This window comes from Urocampus carinirostris, chromosome 4, assembly GCF_059441175.1.
Source record: "Urocampus carinirostris isolate Australia breed hairy pipefish chromosome 4, RoL_Ucar_1.0, whole genome shotgun sequence".
In the NCBI taxonomy this organism is placed as follows: Eukaryota; Metazoa; Chordata; class Actinopteri; order Syngnathiformes; family Syngnathidae; genus Urocampus; species Urocampus carinirostris.
Window position 1 is genome coordinate 12,224,130 of NC_142352.1, and position 18,681 is coordinate 12,242,810.

Consider the following 18,681-nt stretch of genomic DNA (forward strand, 5'->3'; position numbering starts at 1 on the left):
CATGACACACCACAGGAAATGGTGACCCTACGACTTAGTGGTTAAGGGAATGCGACCTACCCACCCAGTATGAGGACACTTTTTTTTTATCTTATTTGATAGTGTTGTATTTATTGTTTTTGGTGTCTTTTATTGTTTATTTATTTTCATTTTCTGGTTTGGTATTTACTTATTGCTTCTCTGTTATTATTGTAAAGCACTTTGCTACACCGAAAGGATTGTTGTAAAAAGCTGTATATGTAAAATATATATCCATTTAACATTTAAACTACTTATATTTATTCACTGTACATACTAAAAAAGAAGCAAAATGACTCATGGTGACAGTAGTGTCAAGTCGGGGCATTTCTCTCTAAATCTGGGGCTTAAATCACAATAAAATAGTTTAGTCTCAAAAGCCTTCAAAGATCAGAATAGTTTGAAATTGAAATATTAACTTTTCAACCATCTTTTAACATGAAATAAATCCAAAAGGTAAAAGGAACAGTTTCCACAAAAGTACGGTGTTAGCTCTACTTACGAATGTCTCTACATACGAAAGTTTGAGGATCGAAGTAGCTGAACGGCAACATATTGCCTCGAGTTACAAAGGCGATTTAGGATACAAAGTCTGTTAGCCGGTCCCAGAGTTTCCCAGCGTTAACAAACTGGCTATCGCTTAAAATCTGCCAGGCAACCCTGGGCTCATGGATGCTTCCAGCATTCGCTTCATTTCACCGCCACAGTTCAGAGTTCAGAGATAAGTCGGGCTATCGCTACAGCTGCCTCTTGCATTTCCGACGGATTGTCAAAATCCGGCTAAAGCAGACGCCATTTGATCAGTAGTTCAAAAGACACGAGGCAAAAATGTAAATGAATATTTCATTGTTTTCTTTATTCTGTGTTTTTTTTTACATTATGAGCCTCTAGTTTTATGTTTATTGTGCACTAATCTAATTTTAATATGCATTTGTTTTATGTTCTGATGCTCTTTTTTGATTTATTTTAAAAAATATCATATTTTACTTTTGCGAGGCTTGGAACAGATGAGAACATTTGCATTAAAAACGCTTCTCTACTTAGTTTTCAGTTTACGAAGCTACTCCCAGAAAAAAACAAATTTGCAAGTGGAGGTACCACTGTAATTTGGTCTTTGCATACAATGCAAAATGAAAATGCCCTCTATGAATGTATGTAAAACCCACATTCTTTGAATTGAATGAATATTTTTTCAACCCAAGCTTCTTTAACCAAGATGCATAAAACAAAAGACTGCACAGCTACATACCACAACAGTTGGATTGTTCCACTGCTCGTATGTGTGCGCGGCATATGGGTAGATGCGATCATTGATGATCTGAAGCGTAGTCAGACCAATGGCCTTCATGGAGCTGAAATAAGCTTCCCAGAACCACCGCGCCTACAAAACAGGGAAAGAATTTTGATTAAGAAAACAATATAATAAACTAATATAGACATTGTTATCTTAAGACTAAGACTTAATAATAATAATATGATATTATGGAATATAACAATAACGCCATAATATCCCAGTTATGTAGAGTTTTTATTTTCGATGTTCTTGACTTTGGTTCTAAAACAGCTGTTGCAGAAAAAGTATTTTATTCATATCCAAAATATTGTTCGGACAAAAGGTTTTAAGTGCAATATCCCAGTTGTGTTTAGTTTTTATTTTAGATGTGAATACCTTTTATTAAAATGAACGTTATCTATTTTGCTTTATATTATATATTTTGCCAACTGGAGTGCTACCGTAATTTCATTGTAGCAATACAATGATAATAAGGTGATTCTGACAACTGATATGTTGCAACAAGAAACATCATATTTTGCCCAAAATTTTGAAAACTACACATAAAGATAATTTTTAACTACAAGAGACAATGACCGTCCATTCCTTTTTCCCAAATGAAGGTCATTCACTTTTCATAAAAGGTTGTGACAACTGATCAGATGATTTGTAACCACACTGTGCCAAACATGGAACCAGTGTTAATACTTTGTACACAATGATGTGGAGAAACTAATTTAAAATTTTCATTAAGTTTCTTATTGATCTGTTGTTTAAAAATTATTGTTTTTGCTTACAAATACAAACACTAAAATGTGTAATCTGGATCACAATCACAATATTAGCAGTGCCATTGTGTTGGGCCAAGCCAAAATTATTTTTCAGCAAAACTGTAATTTAAATTAAAATGGGAATGCAAAAAAAACCATGTCATGTTAAACAATATAAATGTCCATTTTTGTGACACACCACTAACCAAAAATGTTATAAAATGACACTGAACAATGTTTAATTGCAATATAATTGATAACACCCCCAGTTTTTACAGCACAGACACTTGACAATGACATAATATTTGCAGAAAATGATTCATAAATATTTTATAAAATCTTAAATTTTAAAAAGTGACATTGGATAATTTCTCACGGCACACCTGACGATCTCTCACGGCACACGAGTGTGTCGCGGCACGCTGGTTAAAAATCACTGATCTAGATGAATAACGTTCTAGGGGCCTCATTCAGTTCACTTTCCACTGGTTAGAATTACAGTTAATGGCGGACCTTTTATCGCAGGTTGCCTTCACGATTACATCATTAGAAAATGTATTTTGCTATTTTGTAATTACGACGGACTCAATCTCAATAGAAAAGCTATGCATATACAATTATGCATATAGCTGTATGCATTTTGAAAATGTAATTACTAAATATTAATGTTATTGATTGATGTTGATTCTTGATGTTTTTATATCCAGGTTATATTTTATACACATAATCAAAACACTACCCTAAACTGTATCTGGAGCAGCAAAAAAATGTACTGGTTTCTTAAAACAAAAACTATTACATTATCTTGGAAATGCAATTGAAATACTGCAAATCTGTGTGTGATTATTTAATGGGGCAAACAAATAGCATTTTAAGGACTAATTGATCCGTCTTTGGAGGAGGGTAGGGCTCGCTCACAAAACATTTGATGTTGTGTTCCGGAATATTGACTATTTGAAATGTATTTTGTACATCGGCACATAAAACACCAATCGCATAACTGATTGAGGATTTCATGATCCAAACCGAAAAGTTTAATACATGTGTGTTTGGTTTTCAGGGAAAGAGCTGGAGCCAAACAGACTTTATCTCGACTTATCCATTGCAATGCTGACTAGTTCACTGTTAAAACCGACAGGGAATGCCATTTTATCTTGTGACACTGCGAACATTGATCTCTAAACTACATTTTGGAGTACAGTGCCCCATCAAAAAGCATTTAGAAAAATGGATCCCATTTTTAAAGAGCGCTGAGGAAAATTCAAAAAGACTCTCTGGTCTCCTTGGGGAATCCCAACACTTCATAAATCAGCCGGTGATGAAAGTTTTCTTTTCTGACTGGGAGGAGGATGTAAGAAAACTGTGCTGGCCTGAGGGAATGGACCTCAGCTTTCTTGTTGTTGCACAACATTTTGTATGCTTGAATGATAAAACTTGATTTCCCCCACTTTTGAAATGCAACACTGAATAAACCATTAACAACCTCTTACCCTTTATACCCACTCTATCCATTCTATGAAAAAACATAGTTAACCTTGAGTGAACAAAAGATCATCTACAAAATTTAAGGTAACATATATATCGTTTGTAAATGAAATAAAATAAGCATATATCAAATATTTTGCTAAAAGTGGTGCAATAGTTTCCTGTCCTATAAAACACAAATGATTCATCACAAATAGTGAACTTGAAATGTTTTCATTGAGTTCAAAACAGCCTTGTTTAATTTGTATTTGATCATTATGATCAAATAATAACCAATAAAGAAATACCGATCAAATAATGACCCAATAGCTACTTGGTCCAAGATTTTTTTTTTGCGTGTGTTGTTAATATATGCAAATTGGTAATAAAGACATAATAGCAGACTGAAGCACTAAACCCCCCTCTTTTGCAATTTATATCATTAGAGAAGAGGTCAAAGCCATTAGAAGAAACATTTGTGAGTACAGAAGTCCTTGTTTAAGTCTACTTGTCAAGTAGGTGATACATGACAGCACCTATAGAGCAGATCTTCTAGCCACTGAGTGAGCCGTAGGGGGAACCGGGCAATCATTAGTGATTTGTACTTAATCAACAACAGCAGCTCAACCACATGCAAGCTGTTCACAGAGAATAGTGTTGTGGACCACTTTCAATTCATGTTTGTATTATGACCTGACCTTTGCTCACATACCAAAATGTTGTGTTAAGAAACAAATGCATATTCACAATATCGCAACAACGTCTAATAGAATTACCAAATGACACCGCTCTTTATTCATATTGACAGTGAGGTTCTATAGTACACTACAATGTTATTATTTTATGCTCTGTAGTTGGATGGCTCACAAAGTGTTACAATCCCCGCTCGATATGTTTACCAAAAAATTACAATGAGGAGCAATCTTGTCTACATTGATAGATAGATATGGCCTCCCCCAAATGCAGTTGATTTAAGATTAACCATGAAAGAATAATCACTTTAACGAGAAATCATGACAAATCAATACGGTAGACCTTATAAAATACCTAACATGGCATTTACAATAGTATCTAACTAAAAAACGAGCAGTCCTAACTTCAAACACATTTTTGCAGTGCCTTAATAAACAAAGAAATGTCAAAAATGTGAACAGATTTAAATGTGGGTATATGTATAAGGGCTTCAATTCAAAGACTTGTGAGCCCTCTGTTGGTAAAACAACCACATTGCAACCATCATATATCCTAGTTGAGAAATTTTGGCAGAGGCGTATTTTTCCTATTAAAAGTGGATCTAATAAATTTTATTAACAGAAAATTCAGATGGTAAATGCTAACAGTCAGCACAGATGTTTGCAGGGATGCATTTGAAAATAATTTATTGTTTTTGAGAGTTTGACAGTAAACAATTAATGGGGGTTTATAGCCAGTTAGATGTCACAATCTTTCTACATTTCAGATGTTGTTAGAGGTAATGACACTCAACTCATCACACAGAAAAGGACTTCTGATATCCGTAGATAGAATTGGTAAATAAATCAATGTTGCTAAAAAAAAAAGAGTAGCAATTATTAACCGCAGCAAAACACAGAATGAAAAAAACCATCAAATTTGATGTCTGCTTCATTAATTTTAACACGTAATCAGAATAATAGACAATGTGTTAATACTAGTATCAGACAGAATTTCTGTTTTCGCAATTAAAGCCACACAATAGATTATTTTTATTGTCAAAAGAGCTTCAAACTTGGGATGAGAGTTCTAAGATCTGGCAGCATAAGGAGCAACTGCCACAATCACAATCAATTTAAATGGATAACAGTTTTACCAGCAAGGCTAACCATTAATGTTTCCTTATTCCGTTCTGTAGTTTTAAGCAAAATCACGGCTTCTGCTTGACTTTAAAGAAGGTAACAAGTATAATACCCTGCATGTCTTAGTTCCTAATTGTTTATATTTCCATCCATCCATTATATGCAACGCTTGTCCTCACCAGGGTCACAGGTTGTTTATATTTAATGTATTGAACTCTATAAAAGAATAAGTCAAGTACCTGTCTCTGCATCTCCTCAACTTGTCTGTGAGGAATACTCTTCAAGATGGTGTACATCTCTGGGAGCCTCTCCTCTGGAATAACAACTGATGCTCTGTGCCAGATAAACAACACAACATATGTAAGTAAAGAGATGGCAAGTTCCCTCGCATATAGAAGATGGGCGTATCTAGATGGACCTTTTCCAGTCAAGAACTTCAGAAAAAGGAAGAATGTAAGAGTCAGCGAGGATGACAGGGACACAGCCGGCTTGCAGAACATCACTAAGTGCAGCCTGACCCAAACGTGCACCCCTCAGCACGACACAAAAAGAGGACTCCTGCAGAGACATTGACATTTCATATAGATTCTATATTAGTGACCAACATATACATTGAAAAGTGTTATTATTAAATGTGTCTGCCTCACCTGCAGGACCTGTGGGTAGTCATATACTTTTCCCTTATAACATCGCTTCCGAGCAGAAGCAGCTCCCTGGGAGAGGTTGCTACACTTATCTAGAAGAAGCAGAGCCTCACCATTTTCTTCTTTCAGGCGTTCAAGTTCTGCCCTGTACTCGCGGTGAATGGCAGTTTGAGAGGACAGGATGAAGTAGCGGCGAGGCCTAGAGGATTAAAGAGCAAAAGTTTTAAATGATTTTTTTACAACCACGTTAGCTATGTCTCAATATGAAATAAATGAACGAACGAAAACTTAATTCGAATCAAAATAAAAACAGAACAAAAACAATAACTCAACAACAAAATAATGTTACATAATATGTTCGAAAAGGGGTATAGTAAGAAGTAAATGCTTATATTCCCTACCCCTTCGGCTTCCCCACGAAATACACCAATGATATAACAACAATTGTAATGATATTAAGAGTAACAGTTATGATATAAGAATAGCAACAATAACTCAAAGTTAACTAGACGCACTATTCCCAATCTCCCGCACCACTCATACCCCACCCTCCTCATCTCTGTATTCCGCCAGGAATGTTTCTTTGTATCCAAACCAGAACAAGTGAATAGTTGGACACCGTTTGATCTCGTCTTGCAAACCGTTCCAAAGCTCGACTCCACACAGAGACACACACATACTTTTCCTAGTGGTTCTCACCTTTGGGATTATGAATTCACTACAGCCCCTTAAATTATAATTTCCCTCTTTCTGAATGAATAATTTATGGTTGTTTTCAATATCTTGACCTCAAAAAATTGTTCCCAATTGGATCAGGATGTGACTGATTTGATTTATATACCTCAAACATGTTACTTCATCAGTTCCTATTTGCACGTTCGCATTATGTTTTATCTCTTTAGTTATTCCAAAAAATGACTGGATGAACAGGTATATATGAAAGACACTAAACAGCTAGATAAACTTCACATTGACTACTCCAACATAACGTATCTCTTTGCAAGCAGCTCACCCAGGCTGTCTCTCGGGCAGCTCCACTTCAGCAGAGAGGGGACTGTAAACAGGGATGCTGACATCGTATCCTTGTCTGTATGTCCATGTGGAGAAGCCACCTCCTGCCAGGAGCACTCTGAAACAAGAACATATTAGCCTTAACTACAAAAATAGCATTTAGAAAAATGTTTTCTACCTTTTTTTAATCTTCTTTTTCTCTTTTTAGTCTCTTATTACACGTTTATTCCTAGTGTGATATGTCTTATCTCATAAAGACATACTTACTACGTTGCTGTTAGGGTTTCAACTAACTAACAATTATTTTAATAATCTGGTTTGAAGAAAACACATTTTTAATTCGTCCTCATTAATAAAATAATGAAGTTTTGAACAAACAGGAAAATAGGGGATTACCTAATGTGCGGCCCCTTCTCAAGGTTTCTTTATTTTCCTTATGTTGAGGTTTTTGAACAAAGAAAGCTATTAATTTCATTTTATGTGTAGCAAAATATTTTATCGACAAAGAACTATCAAAATTAAAAACCTACTTTTCAAAGTTGGTCAACAAAATTGATTTTTGGGTTACATTTTTCTCAATATGATAAACATTCCCAATGTGCTTGTGTGCAAAGGATATAAAATATGCTTAAGAATCTGCCCCTTGTGTTAGGTTAAACATGTCATTATCATTATTTTCCCCTTTATTTAATTAATATATTTTCTGATTTTTCTCTTATCAGCACTTTCCGTTCCCTTAATTTTCTTTAATTATGTAGGGTCGAACTGTTTCATGCCAATTTTGTTTGGAATGATTGCATTTCAATGAAAATATTTTTTTTTAAATGTAAGATACTTTTTTAAATTAAAAAAACTGTCTCGAGCCGCCCTCTGCAGGACCAAAGTGGTACAACAATCTTCAAGTTCTCAACAAAATCCAATGCATTCTTAATTTGCATGGATTTAACGTTCTTAGTGGCTCATAAATCGCACAACACAACGCATCACTGATGATATTAGTTGCCAACGCTTTTAATAATCGATTTTATTTGATTGAATTGATTCATTGTTGCAGTCCCATTTGATACAATTTCCAATAATTCCAACAACATATAAATTACAGATCTTACCATACCAACAAAATAATAATAATAATAATAATAATAATTTACTTGTATTGTCATTCTGTGTAACAATGTACACAGAACGAAATGTCGATTGCACCTGACCCGTTGTAGCGAGCCGATGCAGCCGCAGCCAACAGAGGGCGCCGCCGACCACTTTTTAAGTCTTAGGAATGACTCGGCCGGGGCGCGAACCACCGACCTCCCAGTCTCAAAATTGATACCTGCTAAATTAGTTATTCATTTCTTGAAGTTTTACTTTGGGTGATGATAGCGTTTGTACGCCCTAGCAGCAAGAAAATGGATGGACGGATGCATTTCTGCTATTCCATTCAAGACAAAATGAAAATAATACAGACAGCAATCCCCCCACATCTGGTTCTGATAATGTTTGATGCCAAATGGACTCTCTGAATCAGCTTAGGAAATTCTTTACATCTAAAGATATTGTTCATCATCTTGCATAAAACCACCAAGGATCACTTATTATTATTATTTTATGTAGAGGATATCTATTTGTAGCCATTTGTAAATATATGCTTCACCTTATGGAAATAATGTCTTACATGTGTGCTCTGCTTTAACTGTGTGATATCAGCCTAAACATAAGGGTGCACACGATCAATCATTTTTTGGTTCTGTGCCACGTACCACACATCCATTTTAAGATCTCTCATTCTCTTTCTGTTGTACACGCAACATCTAGTGAGTAGTAAGAGATCGTCTGAGAATGCCTTTGGACACCTCAGTATAATAACAATAATTTGGCACTAATTTTACAATAAATGGCATGCACTTAGTTATATTAATTCGTTTTTTGAAAGGCAAACACTAAAAGTCATGGGTAACACATTTATCGGTTCCCATGTGTCTTTTCTTCAGTGTTGCCAAGAATGTTATATGCAAAAAGTATAATCATTTATGGTCAAGGTACCTGTCCCTGGGCACATCCAAAGCAGTGTTATAGTCTGGTGGGCCTCCCGGAAGCATGTTAAAGAGTAGATGATTCATCCCCTTGTTCCATCTAAGAGGAAAAAAATGGTAATAGATTTTTTTTTTCCTCTAGGATTATACAGTTTGGAAAAAAGTGATATATAAAAACATGCGTGGTACAAAAGACGATAAAATCCCCTCCTTTATCTCTACCCGACAACCCAAAACACCTTATACACAGTCACACACACACAATGGTTAAAATAAAATAAAACCAAAATACATACTAATAGAAATGGCAAATAGTCTGCATTTATATAGCAATTTTAAAGTCACTGAAGACCCCCCCCAAAGCTTTTTACAATGCGCTTCTACAGTGATACTACAAAATACTACAGATATGATACAAAAATGATAAAGATAGGACAAATACTACTTAACAAATCCTACAAAATAAAAGTAGAGTCGTACTCTAAAAATACTACAAAAAAATTCATAAATAAAAGTACAGTAATACAAAAAAATACAAGTGGGGTAATACTATGAACATACTACAAAAATATCACAAAAATTTAACGAGAGTAACACAACAAAGATAATACAAATATACTACATTCTATTACGGAAATACTACAAAAATACAACTGCAGAAATATTGCAATAATACTATTAAAATAAAACTAGTAATACTACAAAAATACAGAGTAGAAGTACAGTAATACTACAAAAACTACAGAAATGCCACAAAAATAATATTACAAGAACTGTTTGAAAATAGAACTACAGTTATACTTGTGCTAAAAATGAAATGGACCGGACCATTTCAAGGCAGTGGAGTATTCCTGACACTTCTTTTATTTTGAAATTGAGCATTTTGCATGATATCCAAGCCCCTCCTCTCCTTTATTAAGGTAACGGGGCCCCTCAATCGCCATCATCCATCAACATCCTGCTATTGGCTGAGAAAGGTGTCAATCGAAAGGGAAATTAAATATAATTTATGGCAAGGCACAGACCAACCATGTGAAGAGAGGGGACCTGAGGGAGGCCATCCAACCTTCAACGTTTGAAACATTACACTAACAATAAATTCAATCAATTTTATTGTGTTGAAATTAACTATAAGTCAGAACGGAATAAACTAAATTGATAAATACCACTACTGACTAGAAATTATGACATTTTAGTAAATGTTAAATAAACTTAAAATTATGAGTAATAAAAACAAGTGCTGGTCTGTGATTTTTTAAATCAACTGTTTGATGGAAACCAAATGTGCCCGACAAGGCTACACTACCTGATGTGAAATCTTGGTCCAGTTATGTTTTAATTAAATACATGAGATCCTCAATTTTTAAAATATTTTTCAGCCAAGTACACTTAACCAGCTTAAAACATTTTTGGTTTAGGGATACTTAAAAGTTTTTATTTCAGAATGAATCAAAGAGAGCATTTAGCTGCTTTAGAAAACGTTTGAGCTTGATTTGTATGGTGTGTGGTCGTTCATTTTGAGAGCGGCACTAGCTTCATTTTTGAGCAAACTTGTTGTGAAACACAGCAACAATTTCAGGCATTTACAGGAACTTTGCCCAAGATTCAAGCACTTTCCAATCCTCAAAAACACAACGTTAAAATTCAAGCTTTTTCAAGGATTTCGAGCACTTATACGATATTCATACACACACACGTATTCCTTCTCAAGAATTGAATTTTAAGTGAAACTGTTACCTTGGTAACATTGCGAGAGCTTGTGCAGTCTCTCTGATTCGCAGGGAGTTCTGATTCAGGACATCAATTGACGGAATGAAAATACAAGCCCTGTTGACATCGTCGGTGTAAAAGTCGCTGTCCGAAATGGCACTGAGGAGGTCGTTATATTCGCGAGACAGTCCCGTGCTGCTGATTGGAACTCCAATTTCATCAACAAATCTTTGCAGCTGGTAGATATAAACCTACACCAAGAAACAGAATCTATGATTAAAAAAAGCACTAACTTAGTCTACAAAGATTATCATTACCTTGATCCGGTTCTTAGGGTTGTAGCCACATCTGTACACATCGAAACACGTGTGCATGCGGCAGCCAAGGTCTCCCCTCTCCGGAATGGGACTGGAGGCTGCGAGGTGAACTATAGGAGAGTCTTGAACACTACGTTTGTCAACAGTCCAGTCAGCGGTGGACTCGATTGAATGAGGCCAAAACTGAAACATCCCGGTTGCGATGAGGCCAAGCAACACAACGGAGAACAAAGTAATGTAGTATATACGGTGCTTGGTTTTCATCCGAGGGATAAGAGCAGGTCCCCTCGAACTGTATTTGCTAGAGGCGTACATGTCTGCCTCTGGCCTGTCTTGCCCGACTCTGCAATGACAGAGACACAATAATATACAATTAGCAGTTGGATGTTTAAATGTCAATGGTATGCTAGGGTGCTCAAACAGATATTTAGAAACAATAAAACAGGTTATGCTGACTACTACCTTTTTCTTTCCCGGAATAGATGTACCAGCACTGTACTCTACTCGAATAATTACGGATGAAACTCTTTGTTCAATGCTTAAAATGTCCTCAACTGTGAAAGGTCATTCGATTTGATAAAACACAATGTACATTAGTAATAATAAAAGATAAATGAGGGTGAGGATGTTTCCACCCGTTTTAATAAAACGTTTGCATGGTGATTACAAATAGACATGACTTGACAAACATGACTTGAATAATTCTAAATTCTACAGTCAGTTAATCACAATCTCAAAGCCACTGGTTTGGCTATACAAATAAACACGACTTGACAAACATGACTTGAATAATTCTAAATTCTAAAGTCAGTTGATCACAATCTCAAAGCCACTGGTTTGGCTATACGAATAAACAGGACTTTTCGTGACAATATCTCTGTATTATTTGTGATTGCAATATCTTTTGCTGTCTGGTAATCCTAGAAGGGGGATACCACATGTGTGGTCCCTTCTCAAGGTTTATTTATTTTCCTCATGTTGAGGTTTTTTGAGTTTTTCCTTGCCCTCATGTTGGTTCCAGATCAGGGGTTGGTGTAATAATAGTCTGAAAAAAATAGTCAGTGTAATAACCTGTGAAGCCCTTTGAGACTCTTTGTGATTAAGGGCTATACAAATAAAAATGACTTTACTTGACAAACAAGCAATATGGCCCGGGGTTGTCAAGCACACGTAAGATAGGATTCGGCTGCTTGGAGTAGTCGGTGGTCGGGAGCTGCAGTACCCAATTTGGCCAATAATGGCGTTGGACACCCGACAAAAGCAGACCACAAGAAAACAGAAGTTTATCGATTTCTTTGTTATTTATTAGAGGTGCCTCAACGTATAACCTACAGAGGTCTACAGCACAACTGTGTACATTTTTACAAAAATCGGTTAAAACGCTTCAAAGCCTATAAGACGCCTACAAACACACACGTACACAGATTTATAGAGTACTTTTGATTACATAGATTACATTATGATTCATTGGAGGCAGGGTAAGAAATTGGGATTTTCTTCCTGCTGAATTCCCTGGGCTTTTGTCGTCGCATATTTCAAATTCACAATATAGAAAACAAGTGGATTTTAAAAAATAAAGAACTTTCCTCACCTTAAGTTTTTGGTAGAGTTTTGTCGACTCTGATTGTGGGAATCGCTGTCCGATGTTGACATTGTGGGCATTAGCAATGTGATCTATTTGAAACCTACTTTAGAACTTGGCAATATGTGCATAAGCACTGGTGGATATTTCATTTGACTGCATATAATCATGTCATAGACCGGTTGGCCTGCTCCGGCACCCGCAGTAAGTTAGCTAACCTGTTTTCAAAAGTTTGCGCCCTTTGTTTAGTACTGCTAAAACAAAGGTTGAGCAGATCAATCCAAATATAAATATTATCAACACTGAGCGAGTACTTGGATCGGATCGATACTCTTGTCTTAAGATCGATATAGTCTTCCCATTTTAACAATCACAATAATAATGTTGATTGTGTGTTGTAAAATTATGCATACATTAAAACTTCCACCTTGGATCAAAACGTTGTTACTCTTTAAATACACCACTGATTTTTTTTTTTTCAAAAATAATGTGCAACCTCAGTGACAGTTTCTAACTCTAGACTAGGGATGGGAAACTGTCGATGCTCTGTTGGACTTTTTGGAAAAATTTACATACTACCTATCATTTTTTTTTATGATGTTCACTATGTGTTGTGTGTTGTTACTCAATGCAACATCTACTGCATCCTGGTCATCCTGGAAGGGGGATTACCATTTGTGTGGCCCCTTCTAAAGGTTTCTTATCTTCCTCATGTTGAGGTTTTGAGTTTTTCCTTGCCTGCATGTCTTTCAGATCAGGGAATGGTGTAATTGTGGCCTGAGCAGTCGATTGACACATTTTGTGATTAAGGACGATACAAATAAACGTGCTTTGAGTTGAAATAGAGGGTGCTGTATTCTGAGCTATAAGACGCACCTGATCATAAGACACACCTTCAAAAATATCACCTTGCGAAAGACTTTTTACCTCATATATAAGGTATGTCTAACTATAAGGTGCAGGAGATTAAAACAAAAGATAAAACACTTGTATCATAGAAGAAAAATATTAAGAAATCAGGCTTCACATTTAAAATCAATCTATGCATTCATAAATGGTTCCCGTATGTAGAAGTTTTTAGGAGTTGGCCTTTTAGTCCACAAAATACTGTATTTTAGTAGTTTTGTTGACTTCGTTAAACAGTATTTGTATTTTTGTCACGTTATTGCTTTTTTGGCTTGACGCTCTTGACTTTTTTTCTGAAAAAGTAGTTGTCACTGAAATATTTTAATTCTTATACCTTTAAAGGTTTTTACATCGTATCACTTTGACTTAATTTTCAAAATATTGTGCAATGGAAGTTGTTCTACCTGTCATGTTGACTTTGTCATATTGTATTTTCGATACATTGCTGCTTTTTTGCTTTAGGTCAAGTCATGTTTATTCGTATAGCCCTTTATCACATGGAGTCTCAAAGGGCTGCACAGACCACAGATTATTGCAAACTACAGACAACACAATCCCCTGATCTAAAACCTACATGAGGGCAGGGAAAAACTCAAAACCTCAACATGAGGAAAATGAAGAAATGAAGTTGCAATAACTAATACACAGCTATTGTTAACGTGAAATATAGATGACATTGTAAATGGACTGCATTTATTTAGCGCTTTTCAAGTCACTGGACACCTCCTGGGCGGCAGTGGCTCAGGAGGTAGAGCGCTCGTCTTGGGATCAAGAGATCGCAGTTCGAATCCCGGCTCCTCCGTGTTACATGTCGAAGTGTCCTTGGGTAAGACACTGAACCCCTAATGCCCCCAATAAGCAGGTTAGCTAGCGCCTTACATGGTTGCACGGCCGCTATTGGGAAATGTGAAGCACACCGTAAAGCGCTTTGGGAAGTCTTGACTTGAAAAGCGCTATATAAATGCAGATCATTTCATTTAATTTCTCCTAAAGGGCTTCACAATGTGCTTTACACTTACCCATTTACATACACACACACCGATAGCGGCAACAGCAACCTTCTTATCTGTGGCATTAGGCGTTCAGTGTCCCCTAAAGTTGTGGCGCTTTATAAGCAACGAAAAGAGTGTCTCTTTACACTTCATACTGGCAACATTCCCCATCCATTTTGAACAACGCTACATGGCGGTTTGGTTCAGTCTTCGTTTAATGTAGTATGGACTTTTCTACTTTGACCATTTATGCACATAAAGTATGTTTATGCCTTTAAGCCTAGATTTAAACAGTTTCACCGAGGTTGCAGATCGGATCTCAGAAAGCAGAGCATTCAACAGCACTGAGGCCCGGATGGAGAATGCTACAGAACCTGTGGATTTCTTCTTGGCTCTTGGGATCACTAGTAGACCAGGATTTTCAGAGCTAAGTCAATGATTTTACTTTTTTAAACACACCAAACGAAACACAACAAAGGTTAAAACATTGCAGTGTTGGGGAATCTCTACAATGATCAGGTCATTTTCAATGTCCAGTCTTTATTATTCATAAACTATAGAATAGAAGTGTGTTTAAAGCCTACATCTGAACAGTTCCACTGAGGTTTAACCCTCTCTTGACTTGTTCTGAAAAAGTTGTACAGTACTAGAAACATTTCCATTTATACTTTACAGTGTAGTTATCTGATAAAAATAGACATTTTTAGCAGTTTCTGTCAAAATTATAAACTAACTCTCTGAACATTGACAAATGTAATATTACCCAGAGTGACTAAGTCAAAAATTTAGGTGTCATATTTGACCCCGATCTGTCTTTCAAACACACGTTAAGAATATTACTAGAACAGCTTTTTTCGCAATATTGCTAAAATTCACCCTATGCTGTCTCAGTCGGATGCGGGGATTATAATTCACGCGTTTGTTACCCCCCGTCTTGATTACTTTAATGCACTACTCTCCAGTCACCCGAAGTCCAAAATCAAGAGCCTTCAGCTGGAACAAAATGCTGCAGCGAGGCTTTTAATTAAGACAAGAAAGTTTGATCATATTAGCCTGATTTTAGCTAACCTGCATTGGCTCCCTGTTAGCTTAACATGTGATTTTAAGGTTCTGTTAGTATTATACAAAATCATACATGGGGCTTGCTCCCTCATATCTTTCAGGTTCCATTTCCCCCTATGTTCCGTTCCGGAGGCTTCAGTCTGAAAATGCTGGTCTACTAGTCATCCCAAGAGCCAAGAAGAGATCCGCAGGTTCGAGAGTGTTCTCCATCCGGTCCCCAGTGCTGTGGAATGCTCTTCCCCCAGAGATTCGATCTGCAACCTCAGTGGAAATGTTTAAATCTAAGCTTAAAACACACTTCTATATCTTATGTTGATAATATGTGTATTATTTGCCCTCATGTAGGTTTTAGATCAGGGGATTGTGTCATAATAGTCTGGGGTTTGCAATAATCTGTGGTCTGTGCAGCCCTTTGAGACTCTTTGTGATTAAGGGCTATACAAATAAACATGACTTGACACTAACTAAAAGTCATCAGTGATTTAACCTGTGATACAAACCTCAAATCAAACGTGATTTCTCGAGTAATACATATTCAATAAACTGCAAACTGTTTAAAAACAATAATAAGAACCCGAGAGGAAGAATTGGGTAAATAAACAAATAGGTTCCATCGTCGCATGTTGGCACATTATTGAGAGCGTATGCACTTGAATACATACATAATTGGGATTCTATTTTACAATGAACGTTTAGTCTTAACCTGGTATCAGCCCTTAAATCTAATGATGCGTTAGGGCACCAAAACGGTCACCATGGCAACACAGAAATCAGGAATTCACGAGATTTCTAAAATGATTATTCTCTACCTTGATCATTTGTGAAGCTAAGATAGCAAACAGTTAGCCGCATTAACCGATGTTGTCATACTCAAACGTTACTTACAACAAACATTGAATTGTTTACCATCGAAACATCGATCGTAGTTTTGCATTTTACTCACCAAGACGTTGGGATTCAACTTTGACGATTTTGGGTTAATTCATGCTAGCAAGCTAGTTTAGCCAAACACAACAAGACACCGGATGTGTGTCGTCATTTCCGTTTTCTTCCTCAAACACAGCGCGTCGTTCAGCACAAGTTTGCTTCCATCTAGTGGTCGGTGGTGATAGGAATTCCGACTCTTTTTCGAGAACTGGCCTTTTTGGCTCGGCTCGTTAAAAAAGAGCTCCCTTTCTCGGATTGCTAACGACTTTTTAGATTGGTTTATGTTGCTTTAATCGCTATGTTACCAATAACAATATAACATTTAAAACAAAAAAATATACTTTTTTGGATTAATTTAATAGAAGGAAAGGTGTGTGCTGGGGATAGATGTGAGTGGGGAAGGATAGTTATAAATGACTGATATCGACGCATATGATGCAGAGGGGGTAAACCAGTGTATGCCGTCGGGCCTCTCTGCTGATAAGGGGTTGTATGGCAAAGCAACTCGCCCCCTTTTGTGTTGTGAGCTTATTGTCTGGTGTCAGGTTGGGAAGAGCGGAGGGGAATGTTTTGTCAATGTGATTGTATTTTTGACTCTAGAAACCCCCCACTAGGGGGGATATGGCTTCAGTAAATCATTTGCTTAAAAAGAAAGTATGCTAATATAACAACCTTCATTTTTTCCGATCTTAGGTGACCTTTTAACTCATTTAAACTCTGTAGCATGCTGTGGATTTTACACCTGGGCCTGAACTCCAGTCCAAGTTAGTGATGTCATTTTGCAAACAAAACCGACTCTATGAAATTTCCCATTTTGTTTCTGAGAAGTCTAGTGGAGTAAAGGTGATCTGGACCCACCATGGCCCGTCAGACTGCCAGACGCCAGTGAACACGGTCAACTCGGGGAGCCAGCAACGCGGGCGGTGCAGGGGGGAAATGGTAGGTACGAAAAAAGCACTGTGCGACATGTAAAGCATGTCTTTTGTATAAAAAATTTAGCTAAACATTACTGTATAAACAGAGACAAGGAATTAAAACAAAGCATGGATAATAGAGAAAAATTAAAGCGAGAGAGAGAAGCTCACGATGACCCAGACGTATAGACTTTGCCCTAAATTCTGATCAGGTAGGGTTTGGGCTTAAGATTTTATTCCTAGGGCTGAAAGTGGCGGACAACTTTTTTGGCTTACTTGCTTTGGAGTAATCAAACTTTTCGCTATTAAATCAACACAAAAGCGTATTTTATTTTTAAACGTCCGTTTTGTTCTTTCCTAATTTGACTAAATGCGTTTCGACTCTTTTGTACTCCGAATTGCACATTCAGAGACGACACAAAGCATTTGATCAATCACATATGCCTTAATTGTAAAAAAAAAAACACAAAGAAAAAAGTGTCAGCTTCTGTCATTCACGTCAGGGTCAGTACCTAAACCAGATCGCAATCATAACTTACCAGATAACAAATGACTTACGAATGTCAAAAAATATACGGACATTGCTGTAACATTCTGTATTGTGCACGTTTTTCTGAGTACAGGACAGTACTGTAGTGCTTCTTTCCAACACTACCCGCGTGTGGCACTGTGAGAGCTCACCCAGCAGCCACCCAGAAGAAGAAATCCGCTTCCTCTTTCTTGTTCGTGTTTAAACCTTCTATACCAGACCTGGGCACTCCGGTCCTGGAGGGCCATACGTCCTGCCAGATTTTGAAGTTGGCTCTTCTTTAACTCAGGTGATACAAATTATAACCTCGTTAGCAAGCTAGCAAGTGCTCGTTAACGATACTGGTAATTGGAATCACCTGTATTGGATCAGAGAAACCTCAAAAATTATGCAGAACATACGGCCCTCCAGGACCGGAGTGCCCAGATCTGTTCTATACTGTATCTCCGGCACGCTAAAAACTTTGAATTTTTTTATTGTTTAATGTCTCATGCATCCAATCAATATGGTTGGTGTAAAGCAGACATGGGACCAAGTCACACATGTGCAAGTCTCAAGTAAGTCTCAAGTCTTCACCTTCAAGTCCCAAGTAAGTCCCAAGTATTTTTTTCTTGGGCAAGTCAAGTCACAAGTCAAGTCCCGAGTCTTAGATTGCCAAGTCCAAGTCAAGTCACAAGTCATAAAAACAGCGACTCGAGTCGACTCGAGTCCAAGTCACTAA

At 36.9% G+C, this 18,681-nt stretch overlaps 1 protein-coding gene across 1 annotated transcript in view; it reads right to left on the reverse strand.

Moving 5' to 3' along the window:
- Positions 1-16,658, reverse strand: part of ext2 (exostosin glycosyltransferase 2) — a 35,351-nt gene extending 18,693 nt beyond the window's left edge. The window contains exons 1-9 of the mRNA XM_088333657.1: positions 16,534-16,658; positions 11,049-11,391; positions 10,759-10,982; positions 9,032-9,121; positions 6,996-7,112; positions 5,987-6,182; positions 5,758-5,897; positions 5,579-5,672; positions 1,268-1,399 (exon numbers count right to left, since the gene is read on the reverse strand). Of these exons, the coding sequence (XP_088189783.1) occupies positions 1,268-1,399; positions 5,579-5,672; positions 5,758-5,897; positions 5,987-6,182; positions 6,996-7,112; positions 9,032-9,121; positions 10,759-10,982; positions 11,049-11,363 (1,308 nt within the window). The 5' untranslated portion in view covers positions 11,364-11,391; positions 16,534-16,658. The remainder of the gene's footprint in view (positions 1-1,267; positions 1,400-5,578; positions 5,673-5,757; positions 5,898-5,986; positions 6,183-6,995; positions 7,113-9,031; positions 9,122-10,758; positions 10,983-11,048; positions 11,392-16,533) is intronic.
- Positions 16,659-18,681: the final 2,023 nt, after the last annotated feature.